The 17,825-nt window shown below is 47.7% G+C and overlaps 1 protein-coding gene across 2 annotated transcripts in view; it reads right to left on the bottom strand.

Moving 5' to 3' along the window:
- Positions 1 to 995: 995 nt before the first annotated feature.
- Positions 996 to 17,825, bottom strand: part of GFM2 (GTP dependent ribosome recycling factor mitochondrial 2) — a 925,389-nt gene continuing 908,559 nt past the window's right edge. For both annotated transcript variants that reach the window (XM_069627482.1, XM_069627483.1), the window contains exon 21: positions 996 to 1,178. In XM_069627482.1, the coding sequence (XP_069483583.1) occupies positions 1,050 to 1,178 (129 nt within the window). In that variant the 3' untranslated portion in view covers positions 996 to 1,049. The remainder of the gene's footprint in view (positions 1,179 to 17,825) is intronic.

The following is a 17,825-nucleotide window of genomic DNA, read 5'->3' as shown; positions in this document are numbered from 1 at the left end:
TCCAACTTCAGCTCACTCCCTTCAGCGGAGCCGCGGGCGGTCGCCGCGGGCTGGGAGGCAGGTCCCGGCAACAGTCGCTGCGCCTCCAGCCGTGCCCTCGGCAGGAGCCGCACACAGCCTCAGGGTTCCTCTCCCCCGCTTCCTTCTTCACACATCACCTTCCAAGGATCGCCAGGGGCATCTGCTTGTGCCGCTGCAGTCGCTTCAGGGCGGGATGGCCACCCGGCACCCTCCTCTAGCCTCAGGGTATTGCAGGCAGCGTGGTGCCCCTCCCACAGCACGGCCCGTAGACTATGTGCTCATGGAGCCTCCAGGCGGCCACACGGAAGCCTCCCGGCCACCGGGTTTTTCGGAGGCAGTATCTCGACGATGCAGCCACGGTTTTACACTGTTTTTTTTGCGGGTTGTGTCTTTCGGCTTCCACCACCGGATTCCAGCTTCTTGATGTATCTGGGACAGTACTGAAAGGATATATTTGGTACCAGGATTGCTTTCGAGCCGGAGCTCTCCCTCTAGGCAGCCATGCTCGATGTGCGCAACAGCGTCCCCCTCTATGGGTCCAGTTTGCAGCAATAACCATGTACACAACTGGGAGCTTTATATTTTGAACATACACCACATTAGGAAAACTATGGGAATAAGCGTTTGCATAAAACCAATGGTGTGATTTACTGCCAAACATTGCAAAATGTGATTATTTTAATTTCTCTTGATGATATCAACATTTAGTGAATTAGAGAGCAAATTATTGTTTGATCATGAATTGGTGATTGGTCCCAGAAACTGGATTCTTACTGTATTGACCTAATTCTGTCAGATGGCTTTGTTTTTTTAAGGTAGGGCACTAGTCCTGTGCCTTCTTACTTCTTGGGATGCCAGTCAGCCTTCAAACCAAAGGGATGCTTAATCATTATAGTGGTGGTCAAATTAATATTAATCATACCCTTTAAGGTTAGGAATAAAAACACATCTCCCAAATGACTGATACATTTGACTTAATGTACACTTTTGCTTTAATCGATTTTCCAAAAACTTTATTCAACAAAATATTATGATAAACCCCTCATCTTCTTCAACAACGCTGTTTGGTCTTGAGGGTTCATGTATTCGTAATTTGATAGCTCCATTGTGAAAGTTGCTGAGCCAGATGTTAGGGTGCGCAGTTCTGTGGAGTAACCCTGCAAATACAAACAGACATTTCAAGAAGTTGGTCATCAACAAGCACTAATACTATAAAGAGACTTATCATCGAAAGTATGGATTAATGTCTTCACAAATTATGAAGACCCTAGTGTAAAAAATGTCAACGGTGAAGGAGGTTAATCTTAAACCTTTAGCTGACAGATGCTTAAAAACTGTGACCTGCATCATAATGGACATAGAACAAAAAATGTGCAAGTACAATAGATGAGTTCTGAAAGTCTATAAGTCTACAGCTTTGTGACTTCTTATATTGCATTTATAATGCTCTTACAATTTTTAGAAATAACTTACGACCATTAAGGATCTGCCAGAACTGAATTGGCAATATTTTAATAAAAGCTAATAAAAGAAGCAATGTCAATAGATTGATCTGATCTTCCCCTAAACTGTCAAACTCTTAGTTTCTCAGAGACAAAGGTAAGCATCCTCTGCATTACTTCTGACCTAATACATTTATAGTTGTCAATGTATGAAATCAACCTTTTTTAAAAAAAAAACATTTATTTAGAAAATGTCAGCATAATACAAAGCATATACAGTCGAACAACATCGTAGAGTATCGGATATGCAAACAATGTTAAAATTGACAGAATATGTCAATGTTCACCCGACTAAAATTCTCTCAGGCACCTAAAAAAGGAACACCACTGGTGACTCGACTTATTTTTAAACTTGAAAAAAGTCAGCCGTGATCACCACTCGATGGGTCATCACAGCTCGGGTCTGTGCCGTAATCTGAAAAAGGTATTGACGAAAGGGGCCCCACACATCACAAGGTTTTCTTAGAAACGTTAAGTTACAAAAATTGGTCTCCATTTCGTAACACCAGGAGAGATCTTTTATCCAAGCATTCTCCATGGGGGCCATCTTTTTGTTGTAGAAGGATATGTTGTTTTGCTAAGATCAACATCATAGGTAGTAGTCTATTTGAGTCCTTTGAAGCCCTTACTTAGATGTTCTCTTTTCCTTATTTGCTGGCTGGACGGGTGAGGAAATAAACTTAATCTCTTGCTCTGCTGTCATTCTAAACCAGGGGTGCACAAATGATTTTGACAGAGGGCCGAAAGTACCTTACATGATGGCTATAGTGGGCCGAAAAGTAGCGGTAGGCGCGGTGGGGTGGGGCGTGGCAGGAGGCTTTTTCAACCCCAATTTTTAGTAAACACATGGAAAAAGAATACGTTTTTGAGGTGTAATGATTTTTATTTGTATTTCAAACTTGCATTTTGTACTACACATTTTCCGTTGTTATCATTTATTTCTATTTAGTTATTGCATATCGCCTGTTTAATTAAATTATATATATTTTATTGACACTTGATTGGACATTCCATTATTTTGGACTGCTATACTTTGCTGTTTGGATTGCCCAAGAGGAGTATGGCCTTCGTTGTGTCAGGTTTCCACAAAAAGCAAAGGATGTACACCCCCTAACTGTGCCTGTTTTAGCTTTATTTTTGGGTTCACTCTTGGAGTGCAACACTATGCCCCATGGTCCCCACCCCCCCACCCCTCATGCAAACACTATGCCCCAAGACACCCACCCCTCATGCAAACACTATGCCCCAAGACACCCACCCATCAAGCAAACACTATGCCCCAAGACACCCACCCTTCAAGCAAACACTATGCCTCATGGCCCCCACTCCCCAACCAAACACTATGCCCCATGGCCACCTCAGCCCCAACCCAACACTATGCCCTATGGCTCCCAGCCCCAACCCAACACTATGCCCATGGCCCCCTGACCCCCTGACCCCCAAACACTATGCCCCATGGCCCCCTCACCCCCAACCAAACACTATGCCCCAGGGCCCCCACCCCCAACCAAACACTATGCCCCACAACACCCACCCCTCATGCAAACACTATGCCCCAAGACACCCACCTCAAGCAAACACTATGCCCCAAGACACCCACCCCTCAAGCAAATACTATGCCCCAAGACACCCACCCCTCATGCAAACACTATGCCCCAAGACACCCACCCATCAAGCAAACACTATGCCCCAAGACACCCACCCTTCAAGCAAACACTATGCCTCATGGCCCCCACTCCCCAACCAAACACTATGCCCCATGGCCACCTCAGCCCCAACCCAACACTATGCCCCATGGCTCCCAGCCCCAACCCAACACTATGCCCATGGCCCCCTGACCCCCTGACCCCCAAACACTATGCCCCATGGCCCCCTCACCCCCAACCAAACACTATGCCCCAGGGCCCCCACCCCCAACCAAACACTATGCCCCACAACACCCACCCCTCATGCAAACACTATGCCCCAAGACACCCACCTCAAGCAAACACTATGCCCCAAGACACCCACCCCTCAAGCAAATACTATGCCCCATGACACCAACCCCTCAACCAAATATTATGCCCCATGGCCCCCACCACTCAACCAAACACCATGGCCCCCACTCCCCAACCAAACACTATGCCCCCAAGCATGCACCATGCATACATACTCATACAGACCCCAACCACCCCAACCCTGCATACAAACCCAACAAGTATACACCATGCACCCATACAGACCTGAACCCCCCCCCACCCCAACTCAGCACACAAACCCACAAGCATACACCATGCACCCATACAGACCCGAACCCCCACCCCCAACTCAGCACACAAACTCACAAGCATACACAATACACTATGCACCCTTACAGACCCGAACCCCCCAACTCAGCACACAAACTCACAAGCATACACCATGCACCCATACAGACCCCCACTCCAACTCACCATACAAACTCACAAACATACACCATGCATCCATACAGACCTGAACCCCACCCCCCCAACTCACCGAACAAACTCACAAGCATGCACCCATACAGACCCGGACCACCCACCCCTGCATCTCAACATACACTGAACATGCACACAACAACAACAAACATTCAGGCAGACCCGACCCCCACACCCCCCAGCATCTCAACACACACTGCACTTGCACACAAACACATTCAGGCAGACATGACACACACCCCACACCCGCATCTCAACATGCACTGCACTTGTACACAAACTCATTCAGCCAGACCCGACACCCCACCCCCCACATCTCATTATGCACTTTCACACAACAACAAACATTCAGGCAGACCCGACACTCCCCTCCCCCCAGCATCTCAACACACACTGCACTTGCACACAAAAACAAACATTCAGGCAGACCCGACACACACCCCACACCCGCATCTCAACATGCACTGCACTTGCACACAAAAACAAACATTCAGGCAGACCCAACACACACCCCACACCCGCATCTCAACATACAAGCAGCACAAAGATCTGACACACACACACACACACACACAAACATCCCCCCTCCCAAAAGAAATCTGTACTTACCGGACGACGTGCTGGAACGCTAGCAAGGTCCGGCACTACAGCTGGCCCTCCATTGGTGCAGCACACACGCACTACGTGGCTCATGGGAGCTACGTGGTTCGTGTGCCCTGAGCCAATGAGGGCCAGTGTTTTGTCCGGCCCGGAAGACAACAAAGACTTTTCCTAATGGAGGGCGGCCGATGCTGCTTGCGGGCCGCCCTCCATTAGGAAAGTGTTTGTTGCTGGTGGGCCAGACAAAACAGCATGGCGGGCCGCAACTGGCCCGTGGGCAGTATGTTGTGCACCCATGTTCTAAACTAATCTAACTTAATTTTGCGAGGGTGCAATAACACCTTGTATTTCAGATATTTCCTTTACAGCTTTTTAAGAACCACCTCCAATCCTGCTAATTCCCTCCTGATTGTTCTTACTACGCCTTCTACAATTCCTAAACAAACACCCCAGATGTAGACCTTAAAGGTTTACCAAAACGTAGCTATTGTTGAGGCCAAACCTACATTTGTATCAAAGACGGTGACTATAACACTCACTAGTTCACTTTGAAAGGCTACATCAGAGAGGTCAGCCAGTTTGAACCGCCACAGAGGGTGTCCAGGGCACTCTTGCGCCATAAAAAAGACAATTTAGGCAGATTTTCATCTGAATAGGTTCTAGGTTATATTTCACAGTGTGCAGTGTTAAGGAGCAGGAACGTCGATAATAGGAGAAAGTCAATCCTAGAGTTTCTTATCCTAGATTGTTGAATAATAGCAGAATACCAGGGACTCTGAATTCACTTGTGCCTCCGGATTCAACTTGTGCCATACATACACCAGGTTGAAATTCAGACACACATCTGTGTATCTACAACACTGACTGTGCTAGATCTCTGCATTTTTAACTCCATCTATTTTGAGATATATCAAGATCGTAGCAATGTCACCCACCCATATGAATTGGGAACCCAAACATTTTAAACATCTCTCTGCAAGACCTTTAAATAACGGAGGATAATCCACGTTGTCTGAATAGATAATGAATAGTGTCAATTCATATCCTGCTAAACTCCCAGAGATCAGCAAGCGGGCATCTGAATCTATCTGATGAGCTAGCACTTTAAGCAGATGACCTATCAATCAATGTTGACACCCCATATGAGCTAAGAGGTGTAAAACATAGTGGGCCCCCTGTTCTCGCAAACCTGTTGTAACACAAACCTAATGTCATGACCACTGCTTTCAAGGAGTCAGGACCTACCCAACATCCTTGGAAGCAGGCTCATAACATGTCTTATCGGCACCAGCAAGTCCCAATAGGGACCTTTTGGACCTTGTCCTGGCACCGGTGGTGCCAGGCTCATAGTAAGGATCCGTCCCGGCACAGGAAGTGCCGGGCTCATATCAAGTGTAAAGGTGCTTGGGTGAACCTACTTGGAGCAGACCATGCTGCTTACTTACCAGCAAGATGATGCTTTACTCTCTTCTGGCAGGGACTACTTTTCCTTCTGGGTGGGGCAGGCACCACTCCCTGGATCATTGCTGCTGGAACCCTTCTGGAAGCAGGAACTCTTTTACCTGGGCGAGGCTGCTGTGGAAGAAGACACCTAAGCACTCCTATGGGCTATTTAAACCACACCCGATTGGTACCACATGCTTCGCGTTATTCTGCATCTGCAGCAGGACGCTCATCGTGTCAGCTCCAGCGAATCTTCAGCTCCGGATCCTGTAATTACGAAAATTACCTGCTGGGAACCAATCTTCAATCTTCAGCGGCTCCTGCAAAACAAAAGGCACAGGTTAGACAAAGGCAAACTTAGCGCTTCAACTCACCCGATCCATCGGCAGCATCCAAGACGTTTTTTCTGCATTTCTCGTCCAGCATCGGGCCTGCAAAGACAAAGAACATTGGTTAGTAACGCTTGGTTACAATACTGCTTACCTGTGTTGCGCTTGCTCCAACCTTGCTCGCACAGCATTCCGGCACCTGTAGAGACAAAAGGGGACATTAAGGTGCATTCTACGGCCCCAAAGCAGCCGTCCTACTTACGTGCCTTCGAATTCATCATCTTCTTGTTACGCTCTCTGCCACGAATCGGGGAGAGCATCATCTTCTTTGGCATCGACACCATCTGAAAAGTAAAAGACATAGACATTAGGGGAAAAGACATTTGAAGAGAGCAATCTAAAGAGAACTTTAATACTTACAAGTCACGCTCGTGCAGCAAACGGTGGCTTCGCTCTCAACTACCCTCTGCAATCAAGAGGCGGAACTCACATCCAGTGAAGCAACTGGATCCAGCGCCCCTGCACAAGACGCAGGATGGAGAGCTCAGCATTCACTTACTTAAGGTGAGCACAACAATCACCCGAGTACCACGGGAAGAGAGGGAGAGAGGGGCTAAGAACTTCTCCCAACCTTCCAGCCACTAATACCTTGATTTTCCACTTGCAGACACCTCACTCTGCAGGTCAAGCTTTCGGTGAGGAAGGGGTCAAATCCGGGAGCCAAACGAATCCTACGCCTAACGTTGACGACATTTTCACCGCCCAGTCAAGACCCGCGCCTCCGAGGGAACCAGGTGAGCGTTACAGAACGCAAAGCCTCACCATACATTTCCCGCCCAGGCGCAATGGAGACTTCGGACACAGACCAATTGGCCCAGTTGCTCGGGGAGTTGAGAGCAGAAGTACACGCAGCTCGCCAGGAAACAAATGCCCTAAGGAGAGAGCTAGTTGTTTCTAAGGAGCGAACAGACGACTTGGCTAGACAATTGTTACAAGCCCAAGCGGGACAGACTCCTCTGCCTACCCCTGGTGGAAGCCATGCCCCAACAGCTTCCTCTAATCCGGTGCAAATTAATCTACCAGGAAATGTACCTTTGGCTCCGCCCGAATGCTTTTCAGGTGATCCGAAAAGATTTGCTGTGTTCATCAATCAGTGTCGTTTGCACTTTCTGTGTAGACCTGCCGCCTTTCCAACGGACCAGGCTAAGGTGGCCTTCGTGCTCTCATAACTTAGCGGCAATGCCGCAGATTGGTCTATTCCTTTAGTGACTCAAGATAACCCTATTCTGTATAATTTCCAGGACTTCCAAGCTAGTATGGAAAGATTGTTCGCAAGACATTCTCAGGGTCAGGCCCTGGACAATGAACTTCTTTCACTACGACAGGGCAATCAAGATCTTCTGGCCTACATTGCATCATTTAACAGACTAGTGGTTGAAACCGGGTGGCCTGAGGATAAGAGAATCACCCTTTTCTATAGAGGCCTTCGTGGAGAACTTAAAGACGTTCTGGCCCAGGTGGTGAATCCTCCACAAGACTGTTCCGAATACATTGATCTGGTGGTGCAACTGGATCATAGAATACAAAATCGAAAAGCCGATCGTTCCAGGTTTGAGAATCGAGTTTTTTCAAGACCACAGAGCTCCGTTAAAGGAAATGATACTGTGGAACCCATGCAGATTGGGGTGGTGAAAGGACCTCTAACCCAAAAGGAAAGAGAAAGGAGAAGACAACTGCAATTGTGCCTCTATTGCGGGAACTCAGGGCACTTCCTCCAAGATTGCCCAGTGAAACCAAAGAAGAAGACAGTAGGAGCTTCCGATAAGGGTGCCAAAAGTTCAGAGTCGGAAAACGACCTCGCCCGACAAGTGTAGAGGTCCGCTTGCCGAGCGTTAAAACCAGTTCTTTGACCTCGCATTTTACCATGCCCATGGTCCTCGTGAGTCCGGAACAACCCAATCGTATGCATGCCATTAAAGCATACATAGATAGTGGCGCAATCGGCAATTACGTGGACTGTGAATTGGCCGCCAGGATGAATCTATCTCTTTGTCCTAAGTCGGTGAAAGACGTTATCACCACCGTGGATGGTACGGAAATAGCTTCCGGACCAGTTACTCACACCACCATGGAAGTGACGTTGGTAAGCCAAGATGGACATCAAGAGAAAATCGTGTTTGACGTGATCAAGGCTCCACAGTTTCAAGTTATCCTGGGAATCCCTTGGCTGGAGAAACACAATCCTCAAATTGATTGGCGAGCAAAGACAATCCGGTTTCCAGAATGCGCACCTACCTGTTATCCGCAGCTCCCCACGAAGCTAGCTGCAACTGCTTCTGAGAGTCCTCACCTGCCTCCTGAATACCGGGAATTTCAGGATGTCTTTCGGAAAGATCAAGCTAATTCGCTGCCTCCTCACAGATCATACGACTGCCAAATAGACTTGGTTCCAGGATCCACTCCTCCATGCAGTCGAATTTATGCCCTCACAGAAACTGAAAATCTTCACCTAAGCCAGTATTTGGACCAGTACTTGACTAATGGATTTATCCGTCCCTCGAAGTCCCCAGCCTCTTCAGCTTTGTTCTTCGTGCCAAAAAAAGAGGGAGACCTAAGAACATGCATAGATTACCGTGCCATGAACCAGATTACGATTAAGAACAGATATCCGTTACCATTGATCCCTGAACTTCTTGACCAGGTTAAAAGTGCCTGTATCTACACAAAGCTGGACCTCAGAGGAGCTTACCATTTAGTACGAATAAAAGAGGGCGATGAATGGAAGACGGCCTTTCGTACTAAATATGGACTGTTCGAGTATCAAGTAATGCCCTTTGGGCTTTGCAACGCTCCGGCAGCCTTTCAGTATTTTATGAATGATGTCCTCAGAGAGCTCATTGACGTATGTGTAGTTGTCTATATTGATGACATTCTGGTCTACTCGTCCTCTGAGGCGGAACATCGAAAACATGTCACCGCAGTATTGGAGCGGCTCCGAAAACACAGACTCTTTGCAAAATTGGAAAAATGCGTTTTTCACGTCACGGAGGTCGAATTTTTGGGATTTATTTTGTCACCTAATGGAGTCCACATGGACTCAAGAAAAGTGGACGCTATCGTTAAGTGGCCCTCACCAACGTCAGTGAAAGGAGTTCAAAGCATGTTGGGCTTCGCCAACTTTTATCGAAGATTTATCCCAGAGTTTTCTCGAGTAGTCCAACCCATTACAGCCCTCCTCAGAAAGAATAAACGTTTCGAATGGTCTACAGAGGCTGAACAAGCTTTTCAGGAACTAAAAACAAAATTCCCCTCGGCTCCAGTTCTAAAACATCCTCGCCCGGAACTTTCCTATATAGTAGAGACTGATGCTTCCAGTCTCGCAATGGGAGCAGTACTTTCGCAAAGAGACCCGGAAACAAATCAGTTACACCCAGTGGCATTTTGGTCCCGTAAATTTTCAGCCCCTGAAATCAACTATACCATTACAGATAAGGAACTTTTGGCTATCAAGTCCGCCTTTAAAGCTTGGCGGCATTATCTCTTGGGAGCCCGACACGCAGTCACCGTCATCACGGATCATCGTAATTTACAGTACCTTAAATCAGCCAAAGCTCAATCCTCTAGACAGCTTCGCTGGGCATTGTTTTTCGCCGAATTCGACTTTGTGATAACTTACCGACCAGGCAACAAGAAAAGAAAAGCAGATGCTCTCTCCCGAATTGGAGTAGATGAACTCACGACCAATCCTGAACCCGTACCCATAATTCCGGAACAGAGAATCCTGGGTTTGATAGATGCACAATCCATTGAAGACATTGAAGCTAAAGTTAAAGATCTTCTGACTCCAGCAGAAGTGCAAGACTGGCAACTCAAGGGAAATGATTTCACAATGGATAAGAACCTACTATACTTTCGAGGAAGATTATATCTACCATGCACCGATTTACAAAGACAGGTGATCTCTTGTTACCATGACTCCTTAATGGAAGGACATCCCGGCATTACCAAAACGTTGGAAAAGATAAAAAGACATTTCTGGTGGCCGTCTTGGAGAAAGGACATTAAGGATTTCAATAATTCCTGTGGTGTGTGCGCTCAAAGCAAAAGCCAGAAGGAGAAACCAGCAGGCCTCCTACATCCAATAGACATTCCTCCACACCCATCGCATAGTCTCTCCATGGACTTCATCACGGATTTACCACCATGCTCCGGATTTAATACAATCTTAGTGATTGTGGACCTATTCTCGAAAATGGCTCATTTCATCCCATTGAAAGGGTTACCTACAGCTCCAATTTTGGCCCGAGAATTCCTCGAAAACATCGTTCGGTTGCACGGCTTTCCTTCAGTTTTAATCTCAGATAGAGGGAGTCAATTTATTTCCCACTTCTGGCGGAGTTGTTGTCGCCTAGCCCAAATTGACATAAGGCTTTCGACCAGCCACCATCCCCAGACCGACGGGCAGACCGAGAGGACCAACCAAACCTTGGAACAGTATCTACGCTGCATGTTACAACAATCAGAGGGCACTTGGAAAGACATTCTCTGGATTGCGGAGTACGCTTATAATAATTCAGTCCACGCCGGAACTGGAAAAACTCAGTTTTTTCTTTCATATGGAATCCACCCTCGCACCTCAAACCTTGACCCACCTCAGACTCTTGGAACACCCGCTGTAGATCATCTGCATTCGACAATCACTCAAGCCTTTAAAGAGGCCACATCTCACCTCAAGCAGGCCAAGGAGCAATACAAGAAGTGTGTGGATCTACATCGAAAGGAAGCTCCTCAATATCTTGTGGGAGATCAGGTCTGGCTATCCACCAAACATTTACCCCTAAAAGGACCGCGTAATTTCAATCCACGATACCTGGGGCCTTACCCAATCACTGCCATAATCAATCCAGTGGCGGTTAAATTGGGCCTACCTGCCCATATGAAGATACATCCAGTTTTCCACGTCTCACTACTGAAACCCATGCAACCTGGAACCCGTTTGACAAAATCTCCAGACCCTATTCTTGTGGACGGAGAACTAGAATTCGAAATACAAGACATATTAGACTCCAAGATTTCCAAATCTAAATTATACTATCTGATTGACTGGAAAGGTTATGGCCCCCAGGAACGATCTTGGGAACCGTCGGAACATGTTCATGCACCCCGTCTGGTTAAGAAGTTTCATCGAACTTTTCCTGATAAACCAAAACCCCTGGAGAAGACGAATTTGGGAGGGGCCTTGAGGGGGGGTGCTGTCATGACCACTGCTTTCAAGGAGTCAGGACCTACCCAACAACCTTGGAAGCAGGCTCATAACATGTCTTATCGGCACCAGCAAGTCCCAATAGGGACCTTTTGGACCTTGTCCTGGCACCGGTGGTGCCAGGCTCATAGTAAGGATCCGTTCCGGCACAGGAAGCGCCGGGCTCATATCAAGTGTAAAGGTGCTTGGGTGAACCTACCTGGAGCAGACCATGCTGCTTACTTACCAGCAAGATGATGCTTTACTCTCTTCTGGCAGGGACTACTTTTCCTTCTGGGTGGGGCAGGCACCACTCCCTGGATCATTGCTGCTGGAACCCTTCTGGAAGCAGGAACTCTTTTACCTGGGCGAGGCTGCTGTGGAAGAAGACACCTAAGCACTCCTATGGGCTATTTAAACCACACCCGATTGGTACCACATGCTTCGCGTTATTCTGCATCTGCAGCAGGACGCTCACCGTGTCAGCTCCAGCGAATCTTCAGCTCCGGATCCTGTAATTACGAAAATTACCTGCTGGGAACCAATCTTCAATCTTCAGCGGCTCCTGCAAAACAAAAGGCACAGGTTAGACAAAGGAAAAGTTAGCGCTTCAACTCACCCGATCCATCGGCAGCATCCAAGACGTTTTTTCTGCATTTCTCGTCCGGCATCGGGCCTGCAAAGACAAAGAACATTGGTTAGTAACGCTTGGTTACAATACTGCTTACCTGTGTTGCGCTTGCTCCAACCTTGCTCGCACAGCATTTCGGCACCTGTAGAGACAAAAGGGGACATTAAGGTGCATTCTACGGCCCCAAAGCAGCCGTCCTACTTACGTGCCTTGGAATTCATCATCTTCTTGTTACGCTCTCTGCCACGAATTGGGGAGAGCATCTTCTTTGGCATCGACAGCATCTGAAAAGTAAAAGACATAGACATTAGGGAAAAAGACATTTGAAGAGAGCAATCTAAAGAGAACTTTAATACTTACAAGTCACGCTCGTGCAGCAAACGGCGGCTTCGCTCTCAACTACCCTCTGCAATCAAGAGGCGGAACTCACATCCAGTGAAACAACTGGATCCAGCGCCCCTGCACAAGACGCAGGATGGAGAGCTCAGCATTCACTTACTTAAGGTGAGCACAACAATCACCCGAGTACCACAGGAAGAGAGGGAGAGAGGGGCTAAGAACTTCTCCCAACCTTCCAGCCACTAATACCTTGATTTTCCACTTGCAGACACCTCACTCTGCAGGTCAATCTTTCGGTGAGGAAGGGGTCAAATCCGGGAGCCAAACGAATCCTACGCCTAACGTTGACGACATTTTCACCGCCCAGTCAAGACCCGCGCCTCTGAGGGAACCAGGTGAGCGTTACACCTAATAAGTGTGATTCTTAAATCATCACTATTTTAGCATCTTGCCTCTCCATATAAGTTGGAGCCACGATGCCTTAGGGCTGCTGCGCGCTTTATGAATGTTAATAAATAAATAAATTGCAGGCTTTGATAATAATGCTTAATTCACATTCTTTACAACCAGTGCTCCAATAAGATTTTGAGGTGGGAGTATTTTACTGCCTATTTTGAAACTTTGAGAGAAAATGCGATTTTAAATGATTACAAATTTCTTTTGTCTGCCCAAAAAAGAGTAAAATGTATGTGAGAATCCAGCTGATGCATCCAAAAAGTTAAAAATGTATGGAAATCATTATGCAGCAGCAGTCCGCATCATGCCAGAATAGCAGGTTTCTCTCAAACTAACAGATAAACCATAGTGTGCAGTATAACAAACACCCTCTCACAAATGGAGCAGATGACCACTAACACTGTGACCTTCCCCTGCATGCGAAGAATAGGTACAATTGCAGCATAAACATTATAACGCTTGGCTCACACAGAACAGGTAATCGGAGAAAATGTGAATCAGGGCAACAGCAATGCAAGCTGTCAACATGTAGAACGGGTGGAGTGGATCCATGCAAGTTAGGCAAGGTAGAAGATACCCACACAGAAAAGAAATATGGAATAGGTCTATACAACAGGTGCAACAATAGGCTTCAGGAGTGTACACTGCCCATCTAATATAGAAAGGTATTCCATGGAATTTGGGAGATCATTTTTTTCCTCACATGTAACAGGAACTTCATGGGTCTCTCAACAGTACAAGAATACTGCAGTGAAGGTGGTCACAGTAGAGGTTCCACTCACACAGAGAATAAACTGTGTGGGATCTAGCCGTGCAAGCACCACCACACTGAACAGTTAAATGAAGAACCTCAGAAATACAAGCTACAGTGGCATAGAATGGGATCTAGTGCCTAATGGTATGCCACTGTTGTGACAACAGCACAGAGAGTTAAGTGCTCAATGCTGAATGCTAGAATCTACATCGAATCTCATGGTCAAATGTTGGCTGTTTCAAGTTAGCCTTAAGTAAACGTGCTATTAACTGAGCTAATAATAATCACAGTGCTTAGAAATTGGAGGAATCCCGTATGAATTACTACATACATTAAATACCTATCAGAATTACTGCTACAGGGACATGTTTTGCTGAGTTACTATTTCATTTGCAAATCCAACCATTTAATTACATTGGCTGGAGAATCAGAATTAGAATATTTTAAAAGTGGTCCTGAAGATTTGAAGAGACACTCAACCCTCCCGCTGACAATTTATAGTATATCAAACTAGACATGGAATACTAATCTGTGCCCCAGATAAGGGGTTAGGGTGGTGAGTATTTTACACACTGTTTTAACAGAATGTAGAAATTTAAGGGTAAAAAAAAATATTTACCTCAGCAAGAGTGTAAATCGTATGTGACAAGCAACTAGAACATTACTTAACTTCAAAACGAATACAACATATAACCAAAACAGTTGCATTTGTGGAAAATGTTCTACACATTGTCAGGCCGATTCATGGAATCAATGTGCGCCGAAAATGTCAGCGCAAGCGTGAAAATCGAGCGCAAGCGTGACAAAGCCGCGCACATCGATTCATGGAAGTCAGTGCGCATGTAAATCCTGGGATGTGTGCTAAAATCGTGGGTGGCGCACGCGGGCACACACGTCATTAAACCGCGTGCGCTACGTGCACAGCGAGAGCACACAAAGCGCAGCGCACACAACAAAAGTGGGCAGAACACGGGGCGTAACACGCGGAATGGGGAACAACGCGTGAAAATGTGGGCGTTACGGGGGAAGTACAGGAGGTAAATGCTCGCAAAGCCCACACGCGTGCCTACAACACGTATTCATGGAATCGAACAGGTGAAACGAGTGTGCCAAAAAAGACGCGCTAATCCGGAAACACGTACGCTAGCAGGAAGCAGGTGTACGCAGCCCCGCGCAGCATAAAAGAGCGCGCAAACACAAACAAGCTCAGACGCTACCGTTCCTCGCAGCAGTGGTCGTGGGACACCGCAGGAGGAGGAGGATAGCCAGGCCCTGCATTTTTTCACCCAGGACCAGCCTTTTTGGGATGCCTGATGACCAGGTGTATGGGAGGTACTGGTTTCCACCACACATAATACTCGACCTGGTAAGTGAGTGGGAGTATGAGCTCACATCACCCACCCTGTGCTCCCAAGCACTGAGCCCCTTGGAAAAGGTGCTCAATGTACTGCACTTCTTGGCTACTGGTTTATTTCAGCGGACAAGTGCCATAGTGTTGGCCATCATGACTGCATGCCCCTCAGTCCGCAGGCACATATACATGCCCAGAACACCTGCAGAAAGGCAGGCTGCCGTCCAGGACTTTTAAGGGGTGGCACACTTCCCCAAAGTGCTAGGTGCCATGATTGCACCCATGTGGCTCTACGGCCTCCCAGGGCAACTGAGCACATCTATAGAAACCGCAAGCACTGGCCTTCCATCAACGTGCAGGTAGTATATGATGCCAAGGGAATCATCACCTCAGTATATGCCAACTATCCAGGGTCCACCCATGATAGTTTCATTTTCAGAATGTCACCCCTAAACCGGGACCTAGAAGCTGGGCGGCATGGTGATACATGGCTGATTGGTGAGCATAAATGCCTCTGCACATGCAAGCATGTCAGATACTGAGTAATGTGACAACCCCACTAATGATACCCATCATCACCTCCCCAGGGGACAGTGCCTACCCACTGAGCACCCACATGATGATGCCAATTCAGAACCCCACCACACCACCTGAGGTAAAATACAACACAGTCCATATTGCAACCCGGGGCATGGTGGAGCGCACATTCGGTGTGCTCAAGTCACGCTTTCGCTCCCTTGACCGCTCTGGTGGGCAGCTGCTATACGCGCCCCCCAGTAGTGTGCAGGATCATAGTGGCAGCATGTGTCCTGCACAACGTTGCAACCCGCCGGGGCCTGCGGGTCGACATGGTGGTGCCCCTACATCCCCAACCACATGCACGGCCGCTGCGCATGGGAGGTGAAAGGGCACGTGGTGAGGCAGCCCGTACCCAGCTGGTGGCTAATTACTTCAACTAAAATCCTACCCCTGTGGCGCGCACACAGCCCTGGCACATACCAGCTGACAATCAATGATGATGACATAAGGGACAGTCAACTGTCACAACCATACCAGCTTGAGATTGGTCAACTGGAAGTGTTACATTGTGTGCATCCCTACCTACTTAAAGACAACCAATGCTGTGTCACAAAAAGAATGAATGACTACCCCCTTGCAAAATACAACATGAAAATAGTGCCATGTCACCCAACCCCTCCCCATCTCAGCTACCCAACACACCATGGCATGTCATGCAATGTGAAAGCAACCAAATGAATGCACAACACATGACACAAGTGTCACAAAGTGCACTGTCCCAAATGTAAACAGGCCACAGACAATATACTCCCAGTATTCAATAAGAAACAGCACGCATGAACAAATACTTACCAGCAACACAAAGCAGCAACACAGGATGAAACAGTGGCAAAATATGACAGTACAAAATCAAAGTAGTGCAAGTCTCACAACCTGACTAAGCCAGCACATCCACCCCTTCCAACTGCAGCGTGTTGCTGTCAGGCAAATGTGTCAGTGTACTGCATACAACATGAACTGCATCTGCAAAGGAGACGGCCTTGTGAAGACATGAAGAAGGTACATGTGAATAAGGAGAAAGACATGGATGCACAAGTACATATCAATACACCATGCAGTGTTCAATCCAACAACAATCCCCACTAGGGATGTACACACAGTTCTGACTACAGACTGCCCACACAGCTCATGGGAGCCCAATGTCACTGTGTAAGTTACTGTCACTTGATCGCACCCTTTGCAAGCCCATGGAAAGGAGAAGCAGGAGGGGTGTGTGTGTCAGGAACTCAAGCAACTAACCCAAAGACAGGACAAGCCTGCATGTGCCCAGCTGGAATACACAGTGGATGCCCACGGGAGCCACACAAGGCAACACACTGTTAAAAAAAAAATACTAAAATAAAAAATGGCCATGTGTGCACCGGGGGGGGGGGGGCAGGCCACCCAGGAGGTTCGAGGACAGGGTGCACCCCAACACCCACCTGCATAGATGTTGAGAAAAAAAAAAGACCTCCATGGGCTCATGGCCTGCACGGCTACGTTACTGTGGGAGAACTGCTGTCACTCTCTTCACCCTCTGCTGCTACATCAGGAGGTGGCCGTGCTATGGGAGGTAGCCCACGCAAAGCCCTGGTATGGTCCTCCATGGCAGCAAGCATGCGGGTGTGGAAGGTTTCGTTCTGGAGGATGATGGTGCGGAGATCCCCATGCAGCACCTCACGGGTAGCCCACATTTCTACCTGCATGGCCTCGCGTGATGCCCGGATCTCCGCACGGGTTGCCTGGAGCTCTGCTGAGAGTGAACGTGTGAGCTGCTCCAGTTGCTGTTAGGACCTAAAATTTCGGGAAGCCTCAAGTTCACCCAGAGTCTCCCTGAGGAACTGGTGTTCTAACCTTAGAGCTTCCCTGTGGCTCTACAGATATGGCTTTGCGCAGAGTCTCCAGTGCCGCCCGTCGGTCCCTGTTGGACACCGACATGTCCTCCCTGTGTGATTGGCAAATGGAGTCTGTTGCCTGCTGCTGGAGCTCCATCTGCCTTTCAGGGGGGAGAATGGAAGTGGCCACCCTATCCATTGCCTGAGCCATCATTTCACACGATGCTCCCTGTTGTGCTGCTATACTGTACATGAAGTTTTCCCATACAGTATTGCCTGGTGGCACACTGCCACCGTGTCGGCGGGCACCACACCTGTTTGGGGCA

This window comes from Ambystoma mexicanum, chromosome 6p (genome assembly GCF_040938575.1).
Source record: "Ambystoma mexicanum isolate Mex_15411 chromosome 6p, UKY_AmexF1_1, whole genome shotgun sequence".
In the NCBI taxonomy this organism is placed as follows: Eukaryota; Metazoa; Chordata; class Amphibia; order Caudata; family Ambystomatidae; genus Ambystoma; species Ambystoma mexicanum.
Note: the sequence above shows the minus strand (reverse complement) of the source record. Positions and strands in the feature narration are given on the sequence as shown.